The sequence below is a fragment of the Perca flavescens genome, chromosome 4, assembly GCF_004354835.1.
Source record: "Perca flavescens isolate YP-PL-M2 chromosome 4, PFLA_1.0, whole genome shotgun sequence".
Taxonomy (NCBI): Eukaryota; Metazoa; Chordata; class Actinopteri; order Perciformes; family Percidae; genus Perca; species Perca flavescens.
Genome location: NC_041334.1, coordinates 12,354,180 through 12,381,273, shown reverse-complemented (window position 1 = coordinate 12,381,273; position 27,094 = coordinate 12,354,180). Strand labels below are relative to the sequence as shown.

General features: G+C 41.0%; 1 protein-coding gene across 2 annotated transcripts; it reads right to left on the bottom strand.

Moving 5' to 3' along the window:
• Positions 1-728: 728 nt before the first annotated feature.
• On the bottom strand, positions 729-26,506 carry pxk (PX domain containing serine/threonine kinase). 2 transcript variants are annotated; one of them, XM_028575362.1, is made up of 18 exons: positions 26,184-26,506; positions 22,567-22,617; positions 22,364-22,411; positions 18,700-18,886; positions 16,669-16,746; positions 15,736-15,809; positions 14,640-14,714; positions 13,594-13,698; positions 13,007-13,108; positions 12,439-12,600; positions 11,849-11,966; positions 11,060-11,138; positions 10,510-10,558; positions 10,294-10,371; positions 9,277-9,363; positions 8,343-8,406; positions 7,846-7,905; positions 729-1,084 (listed from the first exon to the last, which is right to left on the bottom strand). In XM_028575362.1, exons 1-18 carry the CDS (start codon positions 26,283-26,285, stop codon positions 885-887), a joined length of 1,719 nt encoding a protein of 572 aa, XP_028431163.1. In that variant the 5' UTR covers positions 26,286-26,506; the 3' UTR covers positions 729-884. The 2 variants fall into 2 exon arrangements, with proteins under 2 accessions (XP_028431163.1, XP_028431164.1); XM_028575363.1 differs by lacking the exon at positions 26,184-26,506 and adding an exon at positions 25,199-25,232.
• Between the last annotated feature and the right edge of the window lie 588 nt (positions 26,507-27,094).

Here is a 27,094-nt window from a genome sequence, read left to right as displayed (position 1 = left end):
TCTTAAAAACACATGGAAATAAACCTGCAAGTTACGTTTTCCTTGTGTCTAATGCAGTGACCTGCCTCATTTTATTTTTACAAGATGCAGACACATTTTTTATAAAATTCTAAAACAAAAAACTTGAATTCAATTGAGATATTCTGCACTGGAGGGGGGGTTCTTGATAGATAGAAATGACAGAAGCTCTAGTGATTTTTTGGAGTCTTTCTTCGTCACTGACATCCTGCAGTGAAACCTGGAGGCTACATGTCATGAGAGGATTTCCAAAAAAGGGGAAAAGCTGGAGCTTGAACCAGTGCAGTGCCAGGACAGTGTCAGAGCACTGAAGTTAAGAGTTTTGGGATCCAGGGAACTCAACTTCATCATCCAGCAGGATGAAGCATCCACAGTGGCTCCAAAACTTCAGATTTCAAAATGTTCCACAGCCACTTTTTACAAGCAGAAAAGAAGCCAGTTGTCTGCCTGCTGAAGCAGCAGGTTGACCCCAAAAAAAAAGCTCCCCAGACTCGGTTTGAGCTTACAAATATTTTGTATCTGGAGCCCGGTGGATGTCTCCTTGTGATAAGGCAGTCAGTGAGGACAAACCTTCAGGTGCCTTGGACTGTCCAGAGTTTTTGAGCCTCTCTCCAACCACAGCAACAGATTTAAAAAAAAAAAAAAAAAAAAAAAAAAACAACATTTAAAAGCAGAAAAAGCAGGAATAGCGAAAAAAAAAAAAAAAAAAAAAATGGTACTTGGATTTTTTGTTGTTGTTGTTAGTGATTCTTTTTCACATCTCAGGGAGGGAGGGAGGACGTGAAGCGGTCCAGACCACAGTGCAGAACCAGCAGGTCCATCCAGACGGTGTCCCGGTCGGGGACAGGTTGCCCTGGAGGGCGGGGTCAGATGATGGGTTTGCTGCGGTCGACGGTTTCGGACTTCTTCAGTTTGTTCTTGGAGAAGGCCTGGATGGAGCTCAGCAAGGCGGTGCGACCTCCTCCCGCTCCGCCAGAGGAGGACAGAGGAGGAGGAGGGGCACGGGAGGACGAGTCCAGCATAGCAGGGGGAAGAGGAGGGGGAGGGGGAGGAGTAGTCAGGGATCCTGGATATATAAAAAAAAAAAAAAATGAAAGGAACGAGAAAACAGTGAGAAAACAACACCGCTGGTTTCTGCTGACATTCAGTTTCCTCAGGTGCTGGTTACACAAAGATAAACTGGCCTACGGACTCATGACTGTCGTAGTTTTACTTTTGAACGAGTTTAATAAGAGGTAAGGCGTCACGTTGAACTTCCATGCTACTTTCACTGCAATTATTCACACGTGAACACTTGCAGAGGGTGGAAAAATGTGTCCGTATCAAAACACTTAATCAAAAGAGGCCCTCATCATCACGGCAACTTTGGCTGAAGATTTAAAATGGAAAGCTGTCTCGTTTCGGTTCACTGTGAGAAGTTTATTACAGTCTACAACACTAATATTTCTTAGAAGGCACACTTCACAAGAAATGGTTTATTAACGGTTAATAGATCATTTACTCAAAAATACCTAATTTCTTACTTATAGTGGAATCCTTCATGAAGTCATTCATAAAAAGGTCATGGTTTCTCATTTTCTAATGAGCTGACAGCAAAAGTTATCTAGTCATCTGCAATTATAAATGTTAATAAGTTGTTAATAAATGTGTTTCTGTCCTAATTCAAAAGCACTGAAGCTCTTTTCGAGAAGGGAAGTGATGCAGTGATCCATTGGAGGGGTCTTCGTGGTGAATTGAAGAGCACGAAAGAGCCAAAAAGAGGTTAAGTGTGATGTGAGGATAAAGGGATTTTTTTTAACTTTAAAATGTCATGTTCTGGAGATAATGCTATCCTCAGGAAGTGTAAGTCACACTGAGCTTTACAGTTTGAAGACATATTTTGTAATGAATGGCTTCTAACCGATTTATAAAGCATTAGTGAAATATGCATTACCGAAGCTATTACTTGCAACCTATGAACCTTTAATAAAGGGTGACTTGATAAAAGTGCTACCACCAGTTTTATTAAAAATTGTTAATTGTGTGTTCCATAGGTTTTCCAGATTTTCCAGAAAGCGTTTCTCTCTGTGAAACCAGCACCTGCAGATCAGTGTCTCAATCCACCATCAGTTCATGTAGGCCTACCCAACGCTGGGTTTCCACAGGCAGCGTTTTTTAAACTGTAACTCCGCTGTTTTGGTCACGAGCAGCGGATTTCAAGCGGAGTTGTGTCACCACAACATGATGCCGACGGTGTACACGTTTTGCAGACAATGCGTTGTTAGCATGGGCGACTTTAGACCCTTTTTAGGGGGGCTCAAGCCCCTCAATTTTGGTGCTTCAAGTGAGAGTTTGCGAACTTGTCGGTTAGTGGAGGACAAAAAATGACAGGTTCAAAAGGGTTTGAAACAGATTTAATATCCTGTGTCACTGTCGACGATGCTATGCACCTATAACCCAGTCAAGGAAAGGGTTAACAGAAACGTAGTGTTGGCCAATCGGAGGTGGTTGTGCCAGACTCCCGCCTTTGGCTGAGTCTCTACCTAATCTGTCAGAGGGAGAGCAGGAGACAGTTGTGAAGTTTAACGTTGGTAGTCCCCAGAGAAGAAGAAGTTTGTAATGTCGGGCGCCTTTGTTACTATGGACACATGTTGCTCAGTAACAAAAAAAGCCTTATTTAAGAATATGAAGTCAAAAGGCCCAGTGGTTCCTAAAGTAAAATGTTTGGTTGTGTTAAAGGGAAACATTTAGTCAGTCATCCGTTACATTTTTTTTTTGGTTTATGTTTTTCTATATGTGTACACAGCTCTTAAAAACTACAGTGCCCATGAGCCTCAGTAGCTGTTGCTATGGAGACAGAATAATAAAAGATCGATCCAAACATGAATTTATCCAACAAGGCTCAACCTCACCATGTGCCGTATGGCAACAGAATCCGAAGCTCTCTTACAGCAATGTTCTCTGGGACTTGTAGTTTTTTTTCTCTATTAAAAGTTGCTGTGCCTTTAAAGCTCTGGTGTCCTGTACTAAAGGATCTACTTCCACTCTGTTTTCAGGCCAGTTGTACTTGCTTTGTCAGGATCACTTCCATATTGACAGAGTGAACTGATGGTGAATTGAACCTAAAGATGGTACATTCTCTCTCAGTTGTGCCATTTTGCATCCCACACTGAATAAAACCCAGGGATTACAGGGAGAGAAGCGAAACGATGGAGAGGTCTAACATGTAGCTGAAGCAGAGGCCAAAAGCTGCGACTTGAGTTCACAGATTCCACCCTTCTGGGGAATAATCTGCAACGTAATGAAAGAACATCTGTCAGTCTGACAGATGGTAACCACACCTGGAGAAACCCGTCACTGCTGGAGACAAGTAGCAGGTTTGAAGAGGAGATTTCTTTGGCCGAATGGTCTGTGGGGCTGTGGTGAACAGCGAAAAGATAAGAAATTTGATTTGAATAGTTGAACCATTGCAGACCCACTAATGCCTGCAGAGGTGACTGATTATCTCCAGGATGGCTATGGAACAAAGTGACTTTCATTACATTTAGCAGCCACAGTGACCTTTAGTCCTGTAATATTTAGAGGACTCCTCAGTCCCGTCCACAGTCACACTTCCAGTGAGACCTCTGTGATCAGATGTGTCAGATCGGAGCCCATCTGTGTCCACATTTCACGATTAATGGGAATAACCGTGGAATCTATTATAAGCTCTGTGATCACAGGCTGGTAGAAGTTCTACAGATTAATAGAGGCTGTGTCCAAAGTACACACCAGCATGAAGGTTTCAACATTTTTACTTTTTAAGTCTCTGCAAGTTCATCCCTTCATAGAAATGATAAAGAACCAGTTGCAGACCGGAAGGAAGGAAACCAATCTAAAAACAAATGGTCTAGGGACACAGAATCACTTCTAGAAGTCTTGCCGAAAGTTAAACTCCCCGACTAAAACACTCCGACCTCAGATTAGGACTGAGAGTTATTGATGAAGCAAGACATAGAAAATGCTGAATAGCAGCCATCTTTACGTGTATGCTTCTTTTGTGTAGAGGCAAATAAGTTACGGAAGTTGTATTATGCAAAACTATAATGCCAAAAATAAAAGCATAGCGTTTCCAATAAGCCATTTGCAAAGTAGAATGTAAGAATACACATGCAACTCAGTCACGCGCCGAAGAAAATCTATGAATAGTTTAAAAAAAAAAAAAAGAGCTGTGTGACTCAGCTGTGGAGAAAATAAAATCGCTTCCAGTGTCAACTTCCTATTTCAACTATACACCTTGTTGAAAAGTGGCATTTCTGTACCCAGTCTCGGGGAAATACACCATCTGCTGGTGACTTCTAGGTTTGACACGTCTGGAACTCTTAAATATCAGCGGATCTACGTATATCCTTCTTGGTTAAGCAAATTGATGAAATGTTTTTGCTCCGCGTCCTAAAAGTAGGACAAAAAATAGGACAAAAAAATAGGAACAAACAATGGGTCTCTCTGAGAACTTTTGACCAGTCAGGACAGAGTTCCTACTCTGAGAGGCTTGATATATACAGGCCGAGATCTCCTAAATGATCAACAGTGATGTAAGTCATACAGAATTTGTAACTGATTAAAAACCTACCAGTGTAAAGAAACACAAATTAGTGCAAAAAAAGTTTCAAGAGGTTTGTGGGCAAAGTATAGAGCGTTGCAGGGATGACGTATTTCTGTAGGCCGGCCCAACACGGATGTTACTATCATCCTGCTGGTTCCCTCGGCAAAAAGCCAATGGGATTGTTTCATTGGATTTTGGATCGTTGCTCTGTGGCAAACAAGAGTTTATGATAATCTTTACAAAAAAAACACCACTTTTTATGATTTTAGCAGTGTAAATGCAATCATCCTAGGTAAAAGGCTATAAACAAAACTACACCACGGCCGCACCACCGCTAGCTAACTGATTTTGTGTGTTCAGTGTAATGAACGTTTGTAGTCTCATTTAGCCACTTGTTGGCAACCGCATAGACCCATACAAGCTTTAATACTCACGAGTGGGGTATTTACGGACGTATTTAATGTCGTAGAACAAAAGAGATGAAGATCTCTTAAGATCTTAACTGTAGAGCAGCTTTTTAAGACTGGGAGGAAAAACCTACATTATGGGTGCAAAAATTGACATTCAACAGCAACTGAAATAGCATATAACGCTTCTAACCAAAAGACAAATAAAGTTCAAAGATCTGACACAGAAGCAGACACAGAGACATAGAGACAGAAACAGACAGACAGACATGCTGGAACGGACAGATCACAATCTCCAATGAGAACAGATCAGGTCGGAATCAGGGACAAGTTGGACTGTCTGTGAGGTTTGGAGACCATTGCAGATTGTGAGGTTTTTTTAAAAAGATGTGCGTACCCCCCTGTTCCAGGCAAGCAGTGACTCGATGCTTCACTTCACATCTCATCAGCCCTTTATCAGACGGTCTACTTCTCAAGATGGTTAGATGAATATTTTCTTTTTTTTTTTTATACTGTATAATATGTCCCACTGAGTACATACCTTGTAAACAAACAAAAAAAAATCTAAGAGTTTTGTATCAGGATTGTATGTTTACATCATGCGTTTAGTATAAAAAAAAAACTATGATATATTGCAATCTGTTGTTATTAACTCCCAAATATCAATATCAGCCAGTGGTCAGGACAATTTTTAAATGTTTTGTGTCCATATTACTGACAGCAAAACATACTTACACAAGTTATACCGGATGGGTCATGTTGGTTTACAGAAAGCTCTAATCTAAACCTGTGCTGCTCTCTGCACTAAATCCACATCCACGCCACCGTGATCCCCCTCCATCCATTTTCAAAATTGAATTTAAAGTCTATTCTTTCATTACAGCATGAGCATGAGGCAGATGTCTGTGACCGGGAGCTTGCTGGGAAGCCAGGGTGTACGACAGCTTTAAAAACCACCAGTGACCTTCATCATCATCATCGACATTAGAAATCTTTTACTTTACCCAACGACACGGAGCAAATGGAGCATGCTCTATGGTGGAGACAGCACAAGAAGAAGAGAGAGAGAGGGAGATGACAGTTATCTGTTCAGTGGACCAATCAGCATTTACACCAGGACAAAGGGATTATCACCAGGAGAAAGAAGAGAGGAGAGGAGGAGGAGGAGAGGAAAAAAGAAGAGGAGACACTAATGCCAGGGTAGGAAACCGATGCCACATTCGTGTCAACATGTCAAAATCTGGTGATTTTCTGCATTTTTCTTATAGTCACTAAATCCCATTAAAAAAACCAAAACCAAAAAAGAATTGAGTATTCTAACAAATATTAATCTATATCCTCGACGTTCCACTTCCAGGATTGCTCCGGTGCCATAGGAAATTGCGCCGGATAAACGACTTTTCGCCGATGTCCGTTACCTTCCGTTTTCTTCGTGTTGGATTTCTGAGGACTATGGTTAACTGCTCCTCAGATCTCTGCAGGGTAAATCCAGACAGCTAGCTAGACTACCTGTCTAATCTGAGTTTTCTGTTGCACGACTAAAACAACTTTGAACGAGCACATCTTCCACCAAAACAAGTTCCTTCCCGAGGCTATTTAGCAGCGGCTCCGTGCGGAGCTTAGCGCCACCCAAGACGATTGTGATTGGTTTAAAGAAATGCCAATAAACCAGAGCACGTTTTTCTCCCATCCTGAAATGCTGTGTGGACTAGCCAGACCCTCCTCCTCAGCGCTGTGGAGGAAGGTCTGGCAAAGCGATTTACTGCTGGGTAGGTTAATCGATAATAATAAATCAAAATTTATTAGGAGATTTATATGAACTAAAGTTACCAAATGAATGTAGTGGACTAGAATAAAGTAGCATAACAATAAAAAAAAACAAGTACAAGTAACTGAACATTTTACTAAAGTACAATACTTGAGTAAATGTACTTAGTTACATTCAACCAGCAACCACAGAGCTCAAAACACATGAGTAACAGCACAGGCACCTGCTGCTGGAAATACTCACTAAGGCACCAAATGTGTGTTGAGCTGCTGCGGAAATTAGTCCCCAACAAATGCACTGTCCTCCTGTTTGAATAACGTTTTCCAAAAGCTATAGTGACCAGCTGTTTTAGGAAATGACTGAGCCTTTTTAAATATGAAACCATATTTTTATTTTGTGAGCCGTTTGATAGATTTACAGAGACGGACTAACACATTGTTGGTTTGGGTCTTTTTGTGGGATTTGTCATCAATAAGAAAACCAGAGTTATGCTTTTTAAAATCAAATCAAACATCAGTGTTTCCCATCCTGTGTCACAACCAAGTGAATAAGACACACGCTACTATAGCAGAGACCGATACCTGCCTGACCATCAGGTCATCACAGGATGACAGAGGAGGTGAAGAGACAGACAGACAGAGACGAACAGAAAGGTCAAGTCAAATGATTAGTCTTCATAATCACACATGCACATTTCAGATGAAAATTGAGGGAAGAACTTTTTAGAGTTAATGATAAAGATGTTGTTATTGATCTGATTAGCGTGCTGAGACCGCACACCACAGGCCCTGCAGGTTCTCACCACAAGAAGGGGCTGCACAGTCTGTCCAATACTTTCCCAGACAGACAGACAGACAGATGGGAGGACAGACAGACGGACAGAGGGGAAGACAGAAAGACAAACAGACTTAAAGACAGACGGACAGATGGGAGGACAGACAGACAGACAGAGGGGAAGACAGAAAGACAAACAGACTTAAAGACAGACAGACAGATGGGAGGACAGACAGACAGACAGAGGGGAAGACAGAAAGACAAACAGACTTAAAGACAGACGGACAGATGGGAGGACAGACAGACAGGCCTACCTGTAGTGGATGGAGGAGTGGGGGAGGAGGGGCATGTCGGAGGGGAACTGGCTCCAGAACCTGAAGACAGACAGAAAAAATATTTTCTTAATAAAAAATAAAAAGGTTGACTCATACTGTAGATAGATACATGGCTAACCAACCATCTTAATGACCAACTAGGTGTCTAACTACCTGACATGCCACAAAACTAACTAGCTAACCAAAAACAAACCGTTTCAGTGATCAACACACTACTTACCCGGTTAATAAGCTAACTCCTTAAGGTTATGGTTAGACTTGTTTTGCTATGCTGTAAATGACTAACCAAACACCAGCTACTCACCTAACCAAAACGATACCTACCAGGCTAACTAACCAATTCATTAGCTTTAGCACTCAGGGTTAGCCCAAGACTTTTTTTTTTGACCGTTTGTATGGACAAAAGACTAGCTAACTGGCTAACTAACACTGACAAGGTGGAGTATTTGTTGAGGGTAGTAAGAGCAGTGACCTACCAGAGTTATTGTTGTTTCTGACAGTGACGTCTTCTTCATTTTCAAAAGCTGACTGTCTGGACTTCTGCAAAGACAAAAACACAACATGATTTTGAATTTCACTGTTCACGTTACTTCACCAATAGGCACCATTTTGCTTTTACAAACCGTACTAATTCTTGTGTATACACTAGCCTTTGTTCCACTAACCTCAAACAGTCATGTGCATTAAATGCTTGCGTTTCAGTCTTTCTAAAACAGTTGAATATATGTTCCTGTGGGTTTCTGAACAAAGACCAAACAATGACAATATATTCCACGAGCCTCAGCCACAGAGGTGAATCAAAAATAAAGGGGTGATAGAATGGTTATATACGGTATTTCACGCTGTTCCTGAAGGTCTCCTAATAGGGTATGTAATATTGGTTGGGCTGGAAATGACTCTTTTGCTGTTTTATTTGGCCCTAATGCGACCCTGTTAAATGGGACTGGACTGAAACGAGAGCTTTTCTGCCTTATATGGTCTGCTCATGAATATTTCAATGAGCTGCACGCTGATTGGCGCACACACACACACACACACACACACACACACACACACACACACACACACACACACACACACACACACACACACACACACACACACACACACACACACACACACACACACACACACACACACACACACACACACACACACACACACACACACACACACACACACACACACACACACACACACACACACACACACACACACACACACACACACACACCTATCACCCCTTTAATAGTAAAGTTTATTTTGAGCTGTAGTTGTTAGATGCTTTCGAAATAATCTGTCTTATTGCAGCCAGCCAAGACGCTTGTTGATATTGATGTTGATGCTGTTTATGTTCAGATGTCATGAGGTTTCTTTGTATGGTTGTGTGTGGGAGACTCTGTCGCCTACCTTCCTCGCCAGAATCTTCCTCCTCTTCCTCTCCTCTTCTGAGCCGTGGTGAGACTGAGCTCTGGTTAGCCTCCTGTGCTGGTGGAGCTTCAATCAAACATACATACACAACATTATTTACCTTCCAAACAGAAAACTTTCAAAACAAGCTACGAGCTGCCTATCTTTTAATAAAACCTGCACTGAAAAGTGCGAGCGCCACTGCTAAAGAGCAGGATCAAGATGCTCTCACCATACTTCATCTTTTTATAAACAGCATGGGGAAATAATCCAAGCAGCAGAGAAGAAGCACGGCTGCAGTGAGTGCAACGACAGTGACAGAGGCCAGTGATAGCAGCCAGTGGCCATTACAGAAAGAGCAGCTCAAAAATAATTCCACATTGATGTCAGCACTGAGTTGATGTGTTTGCAACATGAAAAGGTTGTGGGAATTTAAACTACCGGTCAAAGGTTTGGATTCACTCAGAAATTTCCATTCCAATCCATTATAGACAGAATACCAGCTGATCTGAGTGGGTGGCTGATCTCTAATGCAATATCTACCATGCCCATTATCAGCAACCATTCATCCAATGTTCCAAAGGCCCATTCTGTTTACTACTCGGATATCATTTTAAAAGGCTAACTGAGAAAACATTGGAGGACCCTTTTGCAATTATGTAAGCACATAATGGAATCTGAAAACTGCTGCCCTGCTTAAAAAAAAACAATGCAACTGATCTCAGCTGGTATTCTGTCTGTAATGGAGTGGAATGGAAATTTCTAAGTGACCCCAAACTTTTGACCGGTAGTGGATGTTGCAAGGTTTTCCCAGTCTTTTATGTCACAAGAGCCAGCAAAAATTCCTCTCTGCAGCAAATACTGTGTTTACCTTGTAGAAGGTCACTGATTGAAAATAAAGATTTGGAGCAAATTGTTGACGGAGCCTTGAAGAACTCCCATGACCTCCCACATATCTCCAGTGGAGCTGCTCAGTGCTATAAATCAAAAATATGTTTAATGGGCGTAGTGACCTACCACTCTCTGCTCCTCCTGCAGCCTCTTCTCCAGACTCTCCTTTGCAGTCTTCAGCGCCTCTTTTAGCCTGCTGGGAACCTGGAGGAGGGGATGGGGATTCAGGGATTTGCCATTTTTCTTCCTCGCTCTCTTTTTGTTCCCAGAGTTAATATTCTGTAGGAACCTTGTGCACGCATAGACCATCTCTAAGAAGCGTTACCAAACTGAGCCTCTCACCTTGATCTGGAGTTTTTCTGAGTGTTGGAGCTGGACGTCACTAAACAGACTGCAAAACACAAACAGTGACTCATCAGCTGATCAACAAAAAGCTGATGTTCTGATTCCTGCGCGTGTCCCATTTTAAATTCCAAACGTTGGTTTGTTGTATTAAAGCCAAGGTAATCGTTTGTCATATAGATAAAAACCTGGCAACTGTCTTTATGATACTGACATTTTTTACTAACTACTAACAGTAGTGTAAAAAATAAAAAATAAAGTGCAGTCACTTCCCTAAACATACAATCAACTGATACGGGTCCCAGTCTATAGTGTTCCAGGAAACACAATTTCCTTGATTACGGAAAGTATAATTTGAGCTTTTGTTTGGACGGAAGGCCACAATGAAAAGATAAGGGTGCATTTTCAGATTTTGCCGGCTTATCGTGGATGTGATCTTCAAATCAAGCTGCCGGAGTACACATTGCGAAATAATGTGTCTGCATACAGACTGTGTGTGTGTCACTGCTCACTGAAGACAACAGGAGAGAGGCTAAAACTCTGAACTCACGGTGTATTGATGAGCTCCAACAGAGTTGGCATCCCGCTCTTACAGGCTTCTGTGGACAGAATGGACTGCAGCACGGATGCTGAAACACACACACACACACACACACACACACACACACACACACACACACACACACACACACACACACACACACACACACACACACACACACACACACACACACAATTATAGAAACATTGGGACAAATGCAAACTTGAAGTTTCAGGTCAAGATGTCAGAACGTCAGGAGGCAGAAAAGACACGTGACAGCATCTGTATTAGGGGTGGAAAAAAAAAAAAAAAAAAAAAAAAAAATCGATACAACATAGTATCGCAATATTTTCCGTGGCAATACTGTATCGATACACAGACGCCAAGTATCGATCTTTTATTATATATGTGTTGGTCAGTTTGTCTGCTTGACAATTACATTTTGCACCAATAAAAGTGACATGAGATGAACAACCGGTGAAATGTATCTTTTTAGATAAAACAGATGTTGACAAAAGTTTCCTTTTGGGGACATCATTTGAAATTGGGAAACATTTGAAGTTGGAAACAAGGTAATAAATTGCAATATATCGCAGAATATTGCGATATCTTTAAAAATCGCAATAATATTGTATCGTGACATAAGTATCGTGATGATATCGTATCATGAGGCCTCTGGTGATTCCCACCCCTAATCAGTATGTGTCCATGTTCATCTGTGTGTGTGTGTGTGTGTGTGTGTGTGTGTGTGTGTGTGTGTGTGTGTGTGTGTGTGTGTGTGTGTATAAATATACTGACCCACAGCGGCGTAGGGGACATCGGCGTATTGATCGACCGGGACGCTGTCCGGCGGTCGGCCGTACGTCATCTCGTACAGTAAATGTCCAAAGCAGAAGATGTCGATGCTCTCCGTGGTCTGCAGATACACAAACATACAACATACAGAGCATTCAGGTAAACTAACCCAGGTTTATGGATCATAAACTTTCAAATAACAAAGTATGTGTATATTTACAGGATCACTCGGCAATGTCGATTTCTAAGATGTTGTTTACAGCAACACAGGCTCATTCATCCAAAAAGATATTTTTCTACGATTTTTCTCTCAGCTTTTAAGATGACATTTTATTATCTTGCCCATTAATCCAGCCAATTAAAAGCATATACTGTGTGCTAATTCAAGTATTCTAATATAGCTATTTAAAATAACATATACAAAGAGAGCATACAATGAATTTAAATTTAATTAAAAAACAAGGAAAACATAAGTAAGACAGTGAACTTGTGAATCTTTTTCTTTTTTATACTTTGAGAAAAAAAATATATTTTTGTCAAGTTTTCTAAAAACAAAAAACAGCCTATGTTATCCGTTTTCTGTATTTACTTACGTTGATCTTCCTGAGCTGGGTGAAGGCGGGTCGCAGTGCCGAGGGAACTCCCAGCATGCCGTTCTCTATGTCCATCAGTCGACACACGCCGTCATCCACAATTATGTTGGACGCGTGCAGGTGACCGTAAAATAATCCGCCGTCATGGAGGAGCTTTAGGCCCTACACACCACACACACCACACACACCACACACACACACACACACACATATATTTCTTTGCATGTGTTTTGTGTGTGTGCGTTTTTTAGGGCTGTGCTCGATTGAAGAAATTCTTAGTTAACTAACACTCATTCAATTGTATCGACTAATCGATGAGTTGATTTAATCGATAGAACTGTAAATCTGAGTTTCTCCACAAAGAGTCATGCAAAAGCACCACTTTAATTCTTGTGTTTACCAGAGATGTGCTGGTGCGTTTCTTGGAAATAAGTCATTCAGCATGAAAAAAGCATAAAACATGACTAATCGACTAAAGAAATCTAAGTAGACTAAGACCACTTTGACCGATTAATCGACTAATCGACTAAGAGGGAGCAGCCCTAGCGTTTTGTGTGTATCTAAATACCTCCAGGATCTGACGGCCGTACAGTTTGATGTGCTGCAGTTCGAGACCCTGACTCTTCTTCGGGTTACAGTACTTCTTCAGGTAACTCTCTCGGGGCTTCACCTGGAGGAGAGAGAGTCAACAGTGGAACTACTTTCTACCAAAGAACAGTAGTTGGATGTGACCAAGTGCATTTACAAGTACAGTACCTAAGTACAATTTAGAGGTACTTATACTTTACTTGAGTATTTCCATTTTATGCTTCTTACCACTTGACTTTGGAGGCAAATATTGTACTTTCCACTCCACTAAATTAATTTGACAACCTAAGTCACTAGTTACGTTAACTACTCAGCAGTACATAGAGTAAATGAAACAAGTCCTACCTTTGCTGCAACATTAAAGTGATGAACACAGTAATGCATCATAAGTAAAATCAAGTCATGGAATATATATTTTTCTGAAATGGGCCATTGCATAATGAGTACATTTGGTACTTTAAGCAATACTCTCATACTTGTACTTAAAGCTGTGGTAGGATCTTTATTTTTGGCGCCATTGGGCAAAAATTCCATAACCATTTTTCCTGCGTCACACACACTTTTTACCTTACAGAGGTGGTCTCTCAGAGAGCCTTTCTCAGTGAACGGCCGGATGAGCAGAGCTGAAGACTCGCTGGTGCTGGAGAACAACAGCGGACAGAGATATGGAGTCTGGAGAGGAAGAGGAGGAGGACGAGGAGGAGGAGTTTGATTATTTACAGATGTACAAATGTATCTCTGTTTTGCTAGGTTTCTGACTGAATTATATTCAAATTTGCATTGAAATAAGATACAACTTTATTGTCAGCCAAAGGCTGAAATTCTTTGTACATCCCTGGGTAGCTTGTTTAAAATGAGCACGTAGACATACATCCAAAAACAGTGAATGACATACACATACATCCAAATGAGGACATACACATACATCCAAACATACATGAGATTAATAACACCAACAGACATACATGAGACATTACCACAGATGACATACACTCCAAAATAAGGAAACAGAGAAAACATATATAACAACAGTACATGACATAAACATACACACAGACAAAGTCTTGAAGATGTATATCCCTGAAATAAATATTGCACTGGGTTTAATGTAACCGGTTTAGCAATAGGATAGATTGATGTATGAAGGAGTTTTTAAGTCTAATTCAATTAAAAGAATGAAATAAAGATTTAGAGAGAGATTTAAATATGTGATTAAACGGTTGACCACATCAAACCATATGAGTTCCACTAGACTCAAAGGCTGAGAGGACAGTTATGCAAATAATCTGCGTCAGGTTTAGTTGGGTTATTATTTGCAGCATGACGTTTTATTACACAAAATGGCAAGGCAAAACAAAATTTGGTTTGCGTAATAGCTGCGTTTAGCCGCGGATATCTCACCACCCTAGCTTTCAGTTGACATAGCTTGCTTTAGCTTTAGCGGTCACTGTGCGGTAGAAGTGTTAATGGCGAGTTCAACAGTCCACAGGTTAACCAAAGTAGAGTGCTGTTACTACCGTCTGGGCTCCTTTTTATTGTTACTGCAAATTTTAACGTGCGGTTTTCACCAAGTACGTAGTTCCTGTGCAGTAACCATAGTAGTTGTTACGTACCGAGAGGCTGGTTAGGAGCTTCATGGCTGACTGCAGGTCTTTGTCGGGCAGGAACTTATCAGGACCCAGGTCCACCTACAAGACAGACAGACACACACACACACACACACACACACACACACAGCACAGACACAGCACAGACACAGCACAGACACAGCACAGACACAGACACACACACACACACACACACACACACACACACACACACACACACACACACACACACACACACACACACACACAGCACAGACACAGCACAGACACACACACCCCTATTCAAGCTGACTTGCACAAATGTAATTCAAGTTCATGTACTTTTCCTTCAATAAATCAGGTTTAATCCTTATTTGCATTTCAAGGCTCTGAAGGAATTCATTTAAGTCTGTTCTCAGTTCAACAAGCAACCAAACTGAGAAAACAACAACAACAGTCCCTTCAGTCAGCTGAACAGAAATCAGAGTGAAGTTCCAATCGGACGGTTTACTGACTTTATTTCTCCATCCACGTCTGTTGCTTCTGATTGGACGATAACTTTCACATCAGCTAATTACATTTGATTGAATTTAAATCAACCTGAAACTGGATCTGTTCTGGACTGTGGGAGATCACTCAGCATGGGATAATAAGTTCCTGGAAACGAGTGAATACTGTCAGAGAGAAATGAACGAGGAAAACTTTCCGTCTTTCCAAGTGTCTCTTTCCAAAAGAGACTGAATTTAGAATTTATCGAGTAAAACTTTTCCATGTGTTGTTGTTCTCTGAACTTAGTCACTGCTCCATAAAAGTCCTTCCTACTGAAATGTGTTGCAGATTTGGATTTGGCAAATGTTTTTTTTTAAATTGCGTTTGAAAAAACATTAACCACATACTATAATAATTTACATGCACAACATGCATGTTTGAAACTTTGTATAGATTTTTAGATATTTGATCCTAACTCCCGATTTAAAAGACCCAGAATAAAAGGCCTGATGCTGGACACTTGTATTCCATTTATGGGTTAATCTACTGTATGTGCTGAGAGAAATGCACTCCTCAAGGTATTTTTATCTGATCACTAAAAATTGATGCCACTAAGCAGAACTGATGTACTCACCCAGCTCAGCAGATACATCTCCTTGGGCTGCTCTTTATTTTTGATTAAAAAGTATTTCTTCCTGATCCTCCAGCCTGAAAAAACAAACATTTCATTTCATTTGTAACAATAAGAATTAAAACGTCAGAGAATGTAACATTTATTTAAATACACTGCATTATTTTAAAAGCAACACTATGAACCTCTTGAGGGAAGAGGAACACATTCTTCCGCTTCCAAGTGGCGTTAATAAAGCACTAAAAACACTTTTGTTTGCAGCTACAGCCTGACTTGGTCTGATATGACCTGTAGCTTATAAGAGCACACTTTATGACTTTTTTCTAAGTGTGCTGCGGTTACAATAATATTGTAGCTAAATGCTAAACAGTAGCTAGTTTAAACTAAGGTTGTCGAAAGTAGTGATACTTGCAGGGGCGTCGGACTGGGGGAGGGGACTGAGTACCCAGGGCTCTCATGTGAGGAGGGCCCAAAAAGATGCAGGAATGAAAAGCTGTGGGTGCGGGGAGGGGCCCCATAGAGAATGCCTTTCTACAGGGCCCAGAATTTTGTGCTACACCCCTGGATACTTGGATACATTTTCAATACCAAGCTTTTAAAATGATACGATATCTGTTAACTATACATTTGATAGTATCGAAAATACTGAAGCTATAAAAATCCTCAACCTGTGGCTGTTACGGCATTCTCCTTTGAGCAATGAAGCCACCAGCAGCACTACGCAAGTGGACAAGAGTTAAGCAACCTGTTATTCTGTTATTCAAGAAGCAGGCTGTTAGCCATGCCCGGGGGTGGAAGTAACACACTACATTTACTATCGTTACTGTATGTTGTGTTTCTTGTACTTTGAGTATTTTCAAAAATCAAATCCCATTTCAAGTTACATACGTACAGTTCTCATGTTATCAATTCTCAATCTCAGGTTCAGAGTCTTACCGATGTCTTTGAGAGGCTCCAGGACCTCCCACTTCAGGTCCGACCTGAAGAACATGGAGACCTGCTGCAGGGCGATCTCTGAGACACAGACAGACACAACACTTTAATAAGCGTATAAAGCAAACGTTTTTATTTTTTTTTTGAAAACAGACAAAGCTCATTTATACATGAGGGGTCACACTGTTTTCGCCTATTGATGTCCATGTTGACTGGGCATTTATATCCATTTAAACCCACCAAATTCCTCAAACATAATATCATGTTCATATACATACAGCTACCATGGTCAAAATGGTATGTGTCCCCAGAAATGTTCAAATAATACAAACATAATAAACTATTTTTATTCATAATGACCTCCTTTTATTAATAATAAGGGGTGTGCAAAAAAAAATCGATTCACATTCGAATCGCGATTCAAGTTCTACCGATTCAAAATGGATTCATAGAATTCCAAAAATCGATTCATATTTTCTTTTCTTTTAAATACATTATTACATACATACTGTGAATCGGGTTTTTTTTTTTTTTTTTTTTTTTTTTTTTTTTAAATCGAGAATCGTTTTTTGAATCGAAAATCGATACTGAATGGAATCGTGACATTTTCTGAATTGTGCACCCCTATTTATAATTACTGCTGCCCAGGAGGTAATGTTTCTGATTCTGTTAGTCTGTTTGTCAGCTAGATTAAGGAAAGACTACCGGCATGATTCTCATGAAACCTGGTGGAAGGGTGTAGCATGGGCCAAAGAAGAACCCATTACATTTTGGAGGGGATCCGAATCACGGGGCGGATACACAAATTATTTTTAACTTTCATTAACATTGCGAGATAGGGCATTTGTGCTGCATTCATTTGGTATCGGAATAATCAACAACAAAAAATCAAACTGCAATAAGATCATGAGATAGGGCATGCCTTAGCGGAGGTCAGTGCTCTCGGAGTGCCCTTCTAGTTTATTTATGGATCTACTGAAACCTAGTTGATTAATTAAGAAGTACCCTTATGGAAGCAAATAAGAGACATAAGTCTTTGAGCGAGTCTGCGTCCAATCAAACCCACTTCTGGGGCACGTTCAATCTCAAAACAGTGTGCACCGTTTTGCTACGGTTTTCTGGTTTCCTCGGAATGGTGTGAAACTGTGTGCAACGGGCTTTGAGATATGTTTTCTCTCGTTTGGTGGGGGTGTCTGTAACCTCGTGGTGATAAAAAGCCAGAGCGCTCGCGCACACAACAGGGTGTTTAACGCACCCCCGTTTCAGTTATAAAAAAAAAAAAACGTGTTGCTATGTTTTGTCAGGGATAAACATAGCCCTGGTCTATCAGAGCACGGGCTTTCTTGGATCACATGACTCACAGACCGGGCTCTGATAGGCCAGATGTCGGTGCAGGCTCGATTGCCTCTGTTATCCTGCGTGGCCCAGATGTTACCCTGTGAATGTTCAACTTGAATTGTTCAATCTGAATTTGACCAATCAAATTTAAGTAACCGGAATGTATTTTTCGGAAATTCTGAAAGTTGATTTTTGCTGTATCTGAATTTGTGACCACTGGAAAATATAAATTGAAATTCAGGTTTTTAAAATGTAAAATTAAGAATTTTCATATTTTTTAATTTCAAAGAGGTAAATTCAGAACAAAGACATTCAGATACATGGTTTTCAAAGTAAAATATTTCAATATTAAGTACTCAGTGGCTGTTAAAGTTCAAAGACTTGTGTCTCTTATTTGCTTCCATATACGCTTCCAATTTTTACTTTTGAATTGTTTTAAAAACACTTTAGGCACACCGAACTGGGGGCTGCAGAGTGTGTTCAGCCCTGAGATCACCAGCAGCCCTCATCCCCCCCCCCATGTTGCTTTTTTCACACGTCAGCGGACTAATTTGTCTAATCTTTATGGGTCTTTTTAGACCAGGGTGGAAACGCAGACAACTGTGGGCTTAAGGAACTTTTCAGTTCAAAAAGTTGTTCCTGGGACTAAAAAGTCTGGGTGGTTGAGGTGGAAATACAGCTGTTGACGGAACACACCTGTGTAGTTGGCAGAGTAGTTGTTGGGGTCCAGAAACTTCTTGACAGTCAGGGAGCAGGAAAGCAAGGGATGCTGGGTAATTGAGTCCAGAAAGGCCTGCAGTCCTCTCTGTCTCTCTGCAATGAACTCCCTGTCCATGTTTCCAATTAGCTTCTTTGGAGGAAGAGGGAGACTGATGCCACAAACCTGGTGAGAGAGAGAGAGAGAGAGAGAGAGAGAGAGAGAGAGAGAGAGAGAGAGAGAGAGAGAGAGAGAGAGAGAGAGAGAGAAAAAACTGTTCACACTTTTATTTACGGTTTGTTTTAATCACTATTCAATACATTTTCCCTTTATCCACGGTTGTCCTTTTTCTGTATTCAAAAAGAGAGAAACAGAAAGCAGGTTTCCGACAGCTCTGCTTCATGTTGACTGAGGATCAGGGGCTGGTGGGAGGTCGGGGTCAGTGTGAGACCCCAAAAAAAGGAAATGAGCAGGGGAAACCTCAGCAGAAAAACTGCTAACTTCCTGTTATCCAGGGATGATTTGACTTCAACATAAGACGGGTCACAACCAGGACAATCTGATATACAAAGTCAGATCCGCTCCACTCTGGTACAATGCAGTTCCATTGCTTATAGATTTGCTAAAGATCAATATGAAACTGTCCTGAACTGATTCTAACCAATGTTTGAGACCCACCTTTTTGGTATATGATCCTTTTAACTAAAGCACACAGCAAAAAAAAAAAAAAAAAAAAAAACAACGGAAAAATGCCCTATTAAATTTAATATGAAATATGAGCTTTCTATAGCTTGAAACAAGCAAATGTGGCTGCCAGTGCAGTAAGTGATTTTCACTTTGATCAGACATCTAGAACAGGTCAGGATGTCCAGCCAAGACAAGATTAGTGAAAATAACATTATTGCTATTCTTGTTTCTAGATAATAAAACTTCACACAGGCAATAACTTCTCCAGGTTGGGAGCTGTGTACTAACCATTAGGCCACTATGACAACTGACACTAGTTAAGATTTCACGGCAATCCCTCCAATAGTTGTTAGAGAGATTTCAGTCTGTACAACCGTATATTTCATTCCAAAACTAATAGCTAACCAGTACACGGACGATGATCAAATTGCTCTCTCACAAGTCCAGCCGAGGCTTCTGGGAAAATCGCTGACACAACAGCAAAGCCTCGAGCCTTAGGGATGCACAATGTTAACCTGACTCCGCCAGATGGATTGCTTCGCATTTGCTCGGCATATCCATCTGGGAACTCTCCGTTGGAGAACTTTTGGGAAGGGGCGGAAATACTGGTTAGCTGATTGGATGAACCATCCGTCTATCACCTATGTTGGTGATAGACGGGCCAAATCAACCAATCAGATCCACGAAGCGTATGAAAATACAACCACAAGCCCGCCCCTGCTGCTGCAGGCAAAGCATAGCTTGTTAGCTCAGCATGCAAGCAACATGTCGGTAAAGGAGATTTGCCGTTTGTGTAACGAGAATTTAGGAATAAAAGACACCATTTCAGGTTCCCGGACCATATTCCAAAAGAAGGATCCAAGAGAAAAAAAGCATTAGCGAGCGGCTAACAGAATTAGGGCTACCGCTGTCTGAAAATACTGGTTAGCTGATTGGATAAACCATCTGTCTATCACCACCTAACCCACCTCAAAACCAACGCTGATTGGCCCGGTCTGATCTGCGAGAGGAAAACTGGAGCTCGCCAGATCAGGACGGTCTCACGAGGCTAGCACAATGTATCCCGTTTTTAAATCGCCATGGCAATATCAACTGCCGCATTAATCACATCGCAAAAGGCTGCAACGCATTGCGACAGACACTCAAGAGATTTGTTTTTTTGCGTTATTTGAAAGGAAATGTCAGCAGAAAGCTGCACTTCAAAATGTGGGTCATTCTTTTTTTTTTTTAAGTGGTGCCTTTTTATATTCAATTCAATGTTCAATTTGTTCAACAGAAGAATGTTGGAAATGATTTCCTTTCATTTGTTTCAAATTCAACAAGCACTTTCTTGTATTTTAGCAGAATACTGAAAGCAGCAGAATTGAGAACTGAGTACACTTTATTATCTGTCCATTTATCGAAACTAGTATCGTTCACGACGTTTAACAATGGTATCACATATTTTCCTCATACCGTGCAGCCCTACTGAGCATGTCGTAACGAACCGCCACTGAGGGTTCCCAAACAGGAAGGAGGTTGGCTAAGACGAAGCTGGTGTGTGTGTGTGTGTGTGTGTGTGTGTGTGTGTGTGTGTGTGTGTGTGTTTAAATGTGGACCAATGGAATTAACATTTTATGTCTTTTTATGTTGTAGCCAACTATCTACAATTCACTTATACTTTACTGCTGCCCATTTTCCAAAGCAGATGACCATGGACATTTTAATGGTGCCTCCAAGTGAGTTGTGTCTACCGCGGTCAGGAGGAGAGAATACAATGGACACCCCACTATTGGAGCATTCGCAATGTTTATTTGAGGTTTTTTTCACTAACGATTTTGAAGCTTTTTCCTCACATTTTTGTCACTTTTTTCAACGTTTATTTATCAATTTTTTTTCAAATGCTATAAAAATTGAAGAAAACATCCAAATTCAATGAAAGTAGCAAACTGATCAATTATTTTACTTGTGAAGACCGTTGTAGGGAACCTTTTTTTTTTTTGACAATTTGGTTGAAAGAAACCCAAATTTGTGATATAGAAACATTTTGACAACAGGAGGGTTAAACGTGTCTGACCCCATGGACTCTGGGGTCATCTATATCAAAAACCCACTCTCTGTTATGATCAAACATTAAGGGGGCTGTCAAAAGTCGGTTGTTTCTAGAAATGGGTGGACCAATTCTTCTCTCAGAATTGTTTCCTTCAAGATGATACACGCAAGTGGTATCAAACCTTTTTGAATTTTAATACTTTTTTGGAAAATATGGCGCCAGTTTCTCTGGGACACTCTGCTATAGTACATGCAATTCCCTCAATGAATTACTGTACATGCCATCATGCATAAATTTACATTTATAAAAAAAGAATTATAAAATATAAAAAGGCCTTTATTTGATAGGACAGCTCAGACATTAAAAGGGGAAAGAGAGAGGGGGGGAATGAGATGCAGCAAAGGGACGCAGGTCAGACCCGAACCTGCGGCCACTGCATCGAGGACCGAGCCTCTGCACGCTCTACCGCCATAAAATATTAATTTGAATGCATTGATTAAGCATCCCACTTGTATGTATTGTAAGGTTATGTAAGCTGAATACGATAACACAGAAATGTCACTGACATTTCCTCGTCATTCTTTCTGAGGGGCGAGTAGCAGACGTCCCATTGGTTGTCCCACTTCCGCTGTTTTGAGTGACTGCCCCACCTTAGCAGGAAGCGTGAGAGTGAGCAGTAGGAGTGGGAAAGGTTGGGCATTCGTGAGCACTCAGTACGCTGACTCGGTACATACCGGACACAAAAAAAAAAAAAAAAAAAAAAAAAAAGAGTTGATCTGTGCGTTCATTTGCGCCTGGCACTACTGGTTTCATCCTTCAACAGCAGAACAGCAGCTTGAACTCTGTCAGATTCCCAAAATGTCCATGACACACTTCTCTGCTGTGCATCCCTAAGATCAGTAGGTTTTAAAACACTGAATGCGTGACTGAAAGATTAAACTCACCATCAGGCTGCTGTTGAGAACATCAAAGTCACTGTAACGCCGGATCACCTGCAAAACAAACAATTCACCACCTTACTCGCCTGTTAATCCGGCCTGGATAGGTTTATTGCTCATCATTTCTGCCAGAAAACTGAACAATGAATGGTATTTCAGAGTTGTCGTCTCTCCGCCAGGTGAATTCTAATTGCGATCAGAGCGTTTACCTGCCAGCTGTTCTCTGAAGACACGCCCCTCTGGACTCGGACAATGTACTCCTGGGAGACAAGAGAGAACACAACCATCGAAACACTTGTTGCTGCTTTTTAAAATGAATCAAATGTACTACGATAAGAAATTGTGAAAAAGTAAACGGTGACTCCATATAGAGTCACAACTCCATTGGAAAAGTTATAATATTGCAAAAGTAAGTTTATGATTTTATATAACAAAATAAAAAATAAATGGTATGGTATGGAAAGAAAGTAGTTTTATGAGGCAAAAGGTCAGATCATTTGAAAAAGTTGTAATTTTAGAAGATGAAAAAAAAGGTGGGAGTCTGCGATTTTAAATCCAATACACTTTTTGGTCAAATTCAGCGAATATCTCCTCGCGGTCCGCTAGCTGTCCATTCTGTGCGCGCGCTTGATAAAGAAATCTGGTGTTAATACACTGCTTTGGCTCACACTATTCTGCTCATACAGGCACAGGACAGGGGAAAGGCCATGGAGGCATAAAGAGAAAGGCAGTGGGAGTGAGAGGGATGGTAACTCTGGTACATGCTAACGTTCAGAAGGAGCCCGGACAGGAGGGGTGTATTTCTTTGGGTATCGAGTTCAAATATCAACAATCTTTCCCTACAGACTCCAGCTTTAAGTGGTAAGATTACAAGATAAAGTCATACAAAAAAAAAAGTATGAACGTTAAGATCAAGATCAGGATTCTGTGAGAAATAAAGTCATAAGGTTTCAAAACGAGTCATAGCCAGACGAAAGGCCCCGGTGGAACTTAACCAAACAGGTTTTACATTTAGGGCGTGTTCACTATCGGTTTCCTTTCCGAATAAGCGGTTAAGATAACACTGCACAGTGTCACCGCGTTCGACAGATCTCTGCAGCGACGCCGCTGAGTGAAAACGCTTTCATAAAACAGACAAGAACGATGGACAGAATTTGGAGAACAAGAACCATTGTGTAAACGTGGAATTTTCCTTGAATCTAATCCTCTCAGTCCTATTGACGTCTAATTCCTGCTGACGGACTGGCATTCATTCATGTGAGCTGAGCAGCTTCCCAAACAGCCGCGGTGTAAACAAGTCCTGACACCACTTCCTGTCAACCTGCTGTAACTCAATACAATCTCTCGTTGAGGATTACTATCATCAGCCTTTCTGCAAATTTCTATAACATTTTTCCCAGTGCAGCAGTTTGTACATATTATACATCACTGTAACAATGTCACTTTTATTCATGATTTATTCATGATGGTCAAGCTGGTGACCTTTGACCTGCCACAGTCTTGGGCTTGTGGAAGCCGTTAAAAAGAGAAATATCAAACATTAGGGATGCTGCAATACGCTGGATCCGTATCAACATCAGCACTGACCTTATTATTAGGTAGATTGGGTGTTCAACATTAAAAAGCATTTTCTTAGTTAACGTCATGTAATTTAGGGTTTATGCTACATTCATTCGGTCAGGGCAAGCTGCAGACTCAGTTTTTAGTGTCACAGTAACCTCTGGCCTCAAGTTACTCAACATATTATACAGTAACTGATCTCAATGAACTCCACACAGTGAGCTTTACAGATTTAAGGCTTGGGAAATAGGAGTACCTTCAGTTGAACTATTGGAATCCCTATTGAAGTAACAATGAGATTAGATCTTTATTTGCCATCCATTCCCACACACACACACACACACACACACACACACACACACACACACACACACACACACACACACACACACACACACACACACACACACACACACACACACACACACACACACACAAGAAAAGTTCCTGCTCCTTTTTTCATCCTAATTTCTTTTGTTCAAACCTAAAACGTAACACTTTCTTATTTACAGTATTTATTTATTTTCAAAAGGGGAGACTTTTTACACATACTAACATTAAAAAAAATGGTTACAAGTTTCAAATATAAGAAAGCACTTGTATCAATAAAAAAAAAAGTGTTTTCATTCCGGGTTATTCTAACTGAATAATAATAGTAAAAATAATAATAATAATAATAATAATAATAATAATAATAATAATAATAGTGTAGTGAAGCTTTGTCCTGCCCGAGCACAGTGTTGTAGTGTGTAGAAGCCTTTCCTCAAAGTACTGCATTCATTTTGGAGCTGCTTACATGTTGAGAAATTCGGGAAAGTGGTCTGACAGATTCAGCATCAAGGAAATCTGAAATAATGATGTTCCGAATAACAGTAAAGTTGCTTCCCCCCCCAGAGTGGACTAAACAAAAACAATAACTCTGTACCAACACTACCAATACAGATACATGTAATGGGTTAATATAATAGGCTACAGAGATAAAATTACCCACCAGTATTAGTCTCTCCTATAAGGTTATGATGAATGGTTACAACACCAATGAACAATGGTAGGATGTCTGACATTTGCATGCTAAGCTAACTGGCTAGCTCAGCTGATCCCAGTCGGACTGTCAACAACAAACCCACCGCAGATAAGTCCATTATCGGACAAAGGACACATGCCCAGTTTTATGATACCTACACCTTGTCGCTGACAGTCACATGATTTAAACGTCGTTGCTTACTGCAAACACGAGTTCAAAGTACACATTTCATCGCAAAGTAACGCTGAACGGCTTACCCCAACAGCGTTGCGTTCTGGGAAAAGATGCCACGCCAAACTCCGTTAGAAATCCGACTGTTTACGGTTTCCGTGAATTTTAGCAGACGCGAATTATTTGTAACAAGACATTTAAACTTATATGCAAACAAAACCACTCTCTCTTCGATTCGGCAGAGATAACATGCAGAAAGCAGCATTTGTTTATGTAAAATCTCAACACTTCTAACCGGATAATGGGCTACAATGTTAGTAGTTGCTGTCAATGGGAACTAGTTTTTTTTCCCTACAGGTATTTGGTGGAGGGGGGTGCATGCATCATCTTACATCAGTGTATTCAAAATTAAAAACGGCCACATATATTGTTTTAGATAGCGTATTCGTTTGTCAGGACGAATCAATACGACTTTTAATTGAAATTCGCTTTAAAGTGCCATAGCTAGCTAGATAACGACGGTTGTCGGGGTTTACAGGCATATAGCGTAGTTTCGCCACCTGGCCCTTAAGTCAGTCAGCGTCAATGCTCTATTTCAAATCCCTTTATATCAGCAGTTTGTTTTGCTGTGTGTAGTACAGCTTCCAGGAAATTGCTTAATCAGTGACAGCACTACAGAGCCAGGGTCAGCTGCCTGCCTGCCTGCCTGTCCGATATTGGAGTTACGGTGCAACTCCGATGCTTAAAATGATACTGTCAACTGACTCACGGGATATCATGATAGTAATATTTTTTAAACTATATTGACTTTAGCATTCAGACGTGGTTTGTGGTTAGTATAACAATTTACAGGAAAGGAGACTAAATTATAGCTTCTAAATCTGTGTCCGATAATGGAACTGGTGACGCAGCGATCGACTCAAACGCCCCCCTTTAAAACTTAGGCTATATTTGAAAACGCACCAGCTGCGAGACATCGTTCCGCCCGCAGCGAACCACATGAAAGGTTGACACCGTAAGCACGCAGATTGTTGACGGCTAAATAGTCGTTTATTTCCAGTAAACACTCACCGTGTGGGACTGCAGGTTCTGGCTGGCTTCGATCACCGCCGTCAGGGGCACGGTGTCATCCAGCAGCAGCCTGCCGGGGGCCGGCTTCTCCAGGAAAGACATCCCGGGAGGATCTACGGTGGAAGTCTGATGCGAGCGACCGTCTGTCACTGACTGAAGCCGCCGGGGAGCACACTTGGGCGGAGCCCCGCTGACCAGAGGAGGAACACCAACAGCCCGGGAGAAGCAGACTATAGTAGCTGGTACCTTTTAGCTTTCGTAACCAGGAAGAAGCGCTGCTCCGATCGGACGTCAACAGGCTAGTTTGTCGTTATAATTAGAGGCTGGGAAACCACGTCACGGCGCGTCAGTGCCACCTGCTGGTCTAGAGCAGGAACCGTTCTGTCACATCAGTATTGACTCTCTCTCTCCATTATGGATTTTGGAGATTTTTGTTGTTGTTGTTGTTGAAATAAACAATTTTAAAAAACAATAATTACATTAGATGAGAAAATTATTTCTTGTTTCTGTAGCTTCAACTACGTTTCATGGTCTTCCTCAGCAGATAGAGTTGAGCTGTGTGAACTTGACAACATCAAGTAATAATATGCTCATTGTTCTGCAGCTTTACACTGTACATGTTGACACTTTTTCCCCAGGACAGGTGATTTCAGGGCCAAACATATGCCATCCAAATTAGTCCACATACTGACTAACAGCCCTTCAAGTAGAAGAAATAAGATGAGACAAAGTCAGCAGTGAAATCACCTGTTTAGGTGATCGGTTGGACTGAAGACCAGCATACTGTTTGCCTAGGGCTGAGCAGTGTGGAAGAAAAAAAAAGTTGTCTTAGGTCCAATTCTGTGGCTGGTTCAGATATGTTTTATTCAATGCATAGTGGAGACAGAAGTTCACAACAACCTCTAGGATTC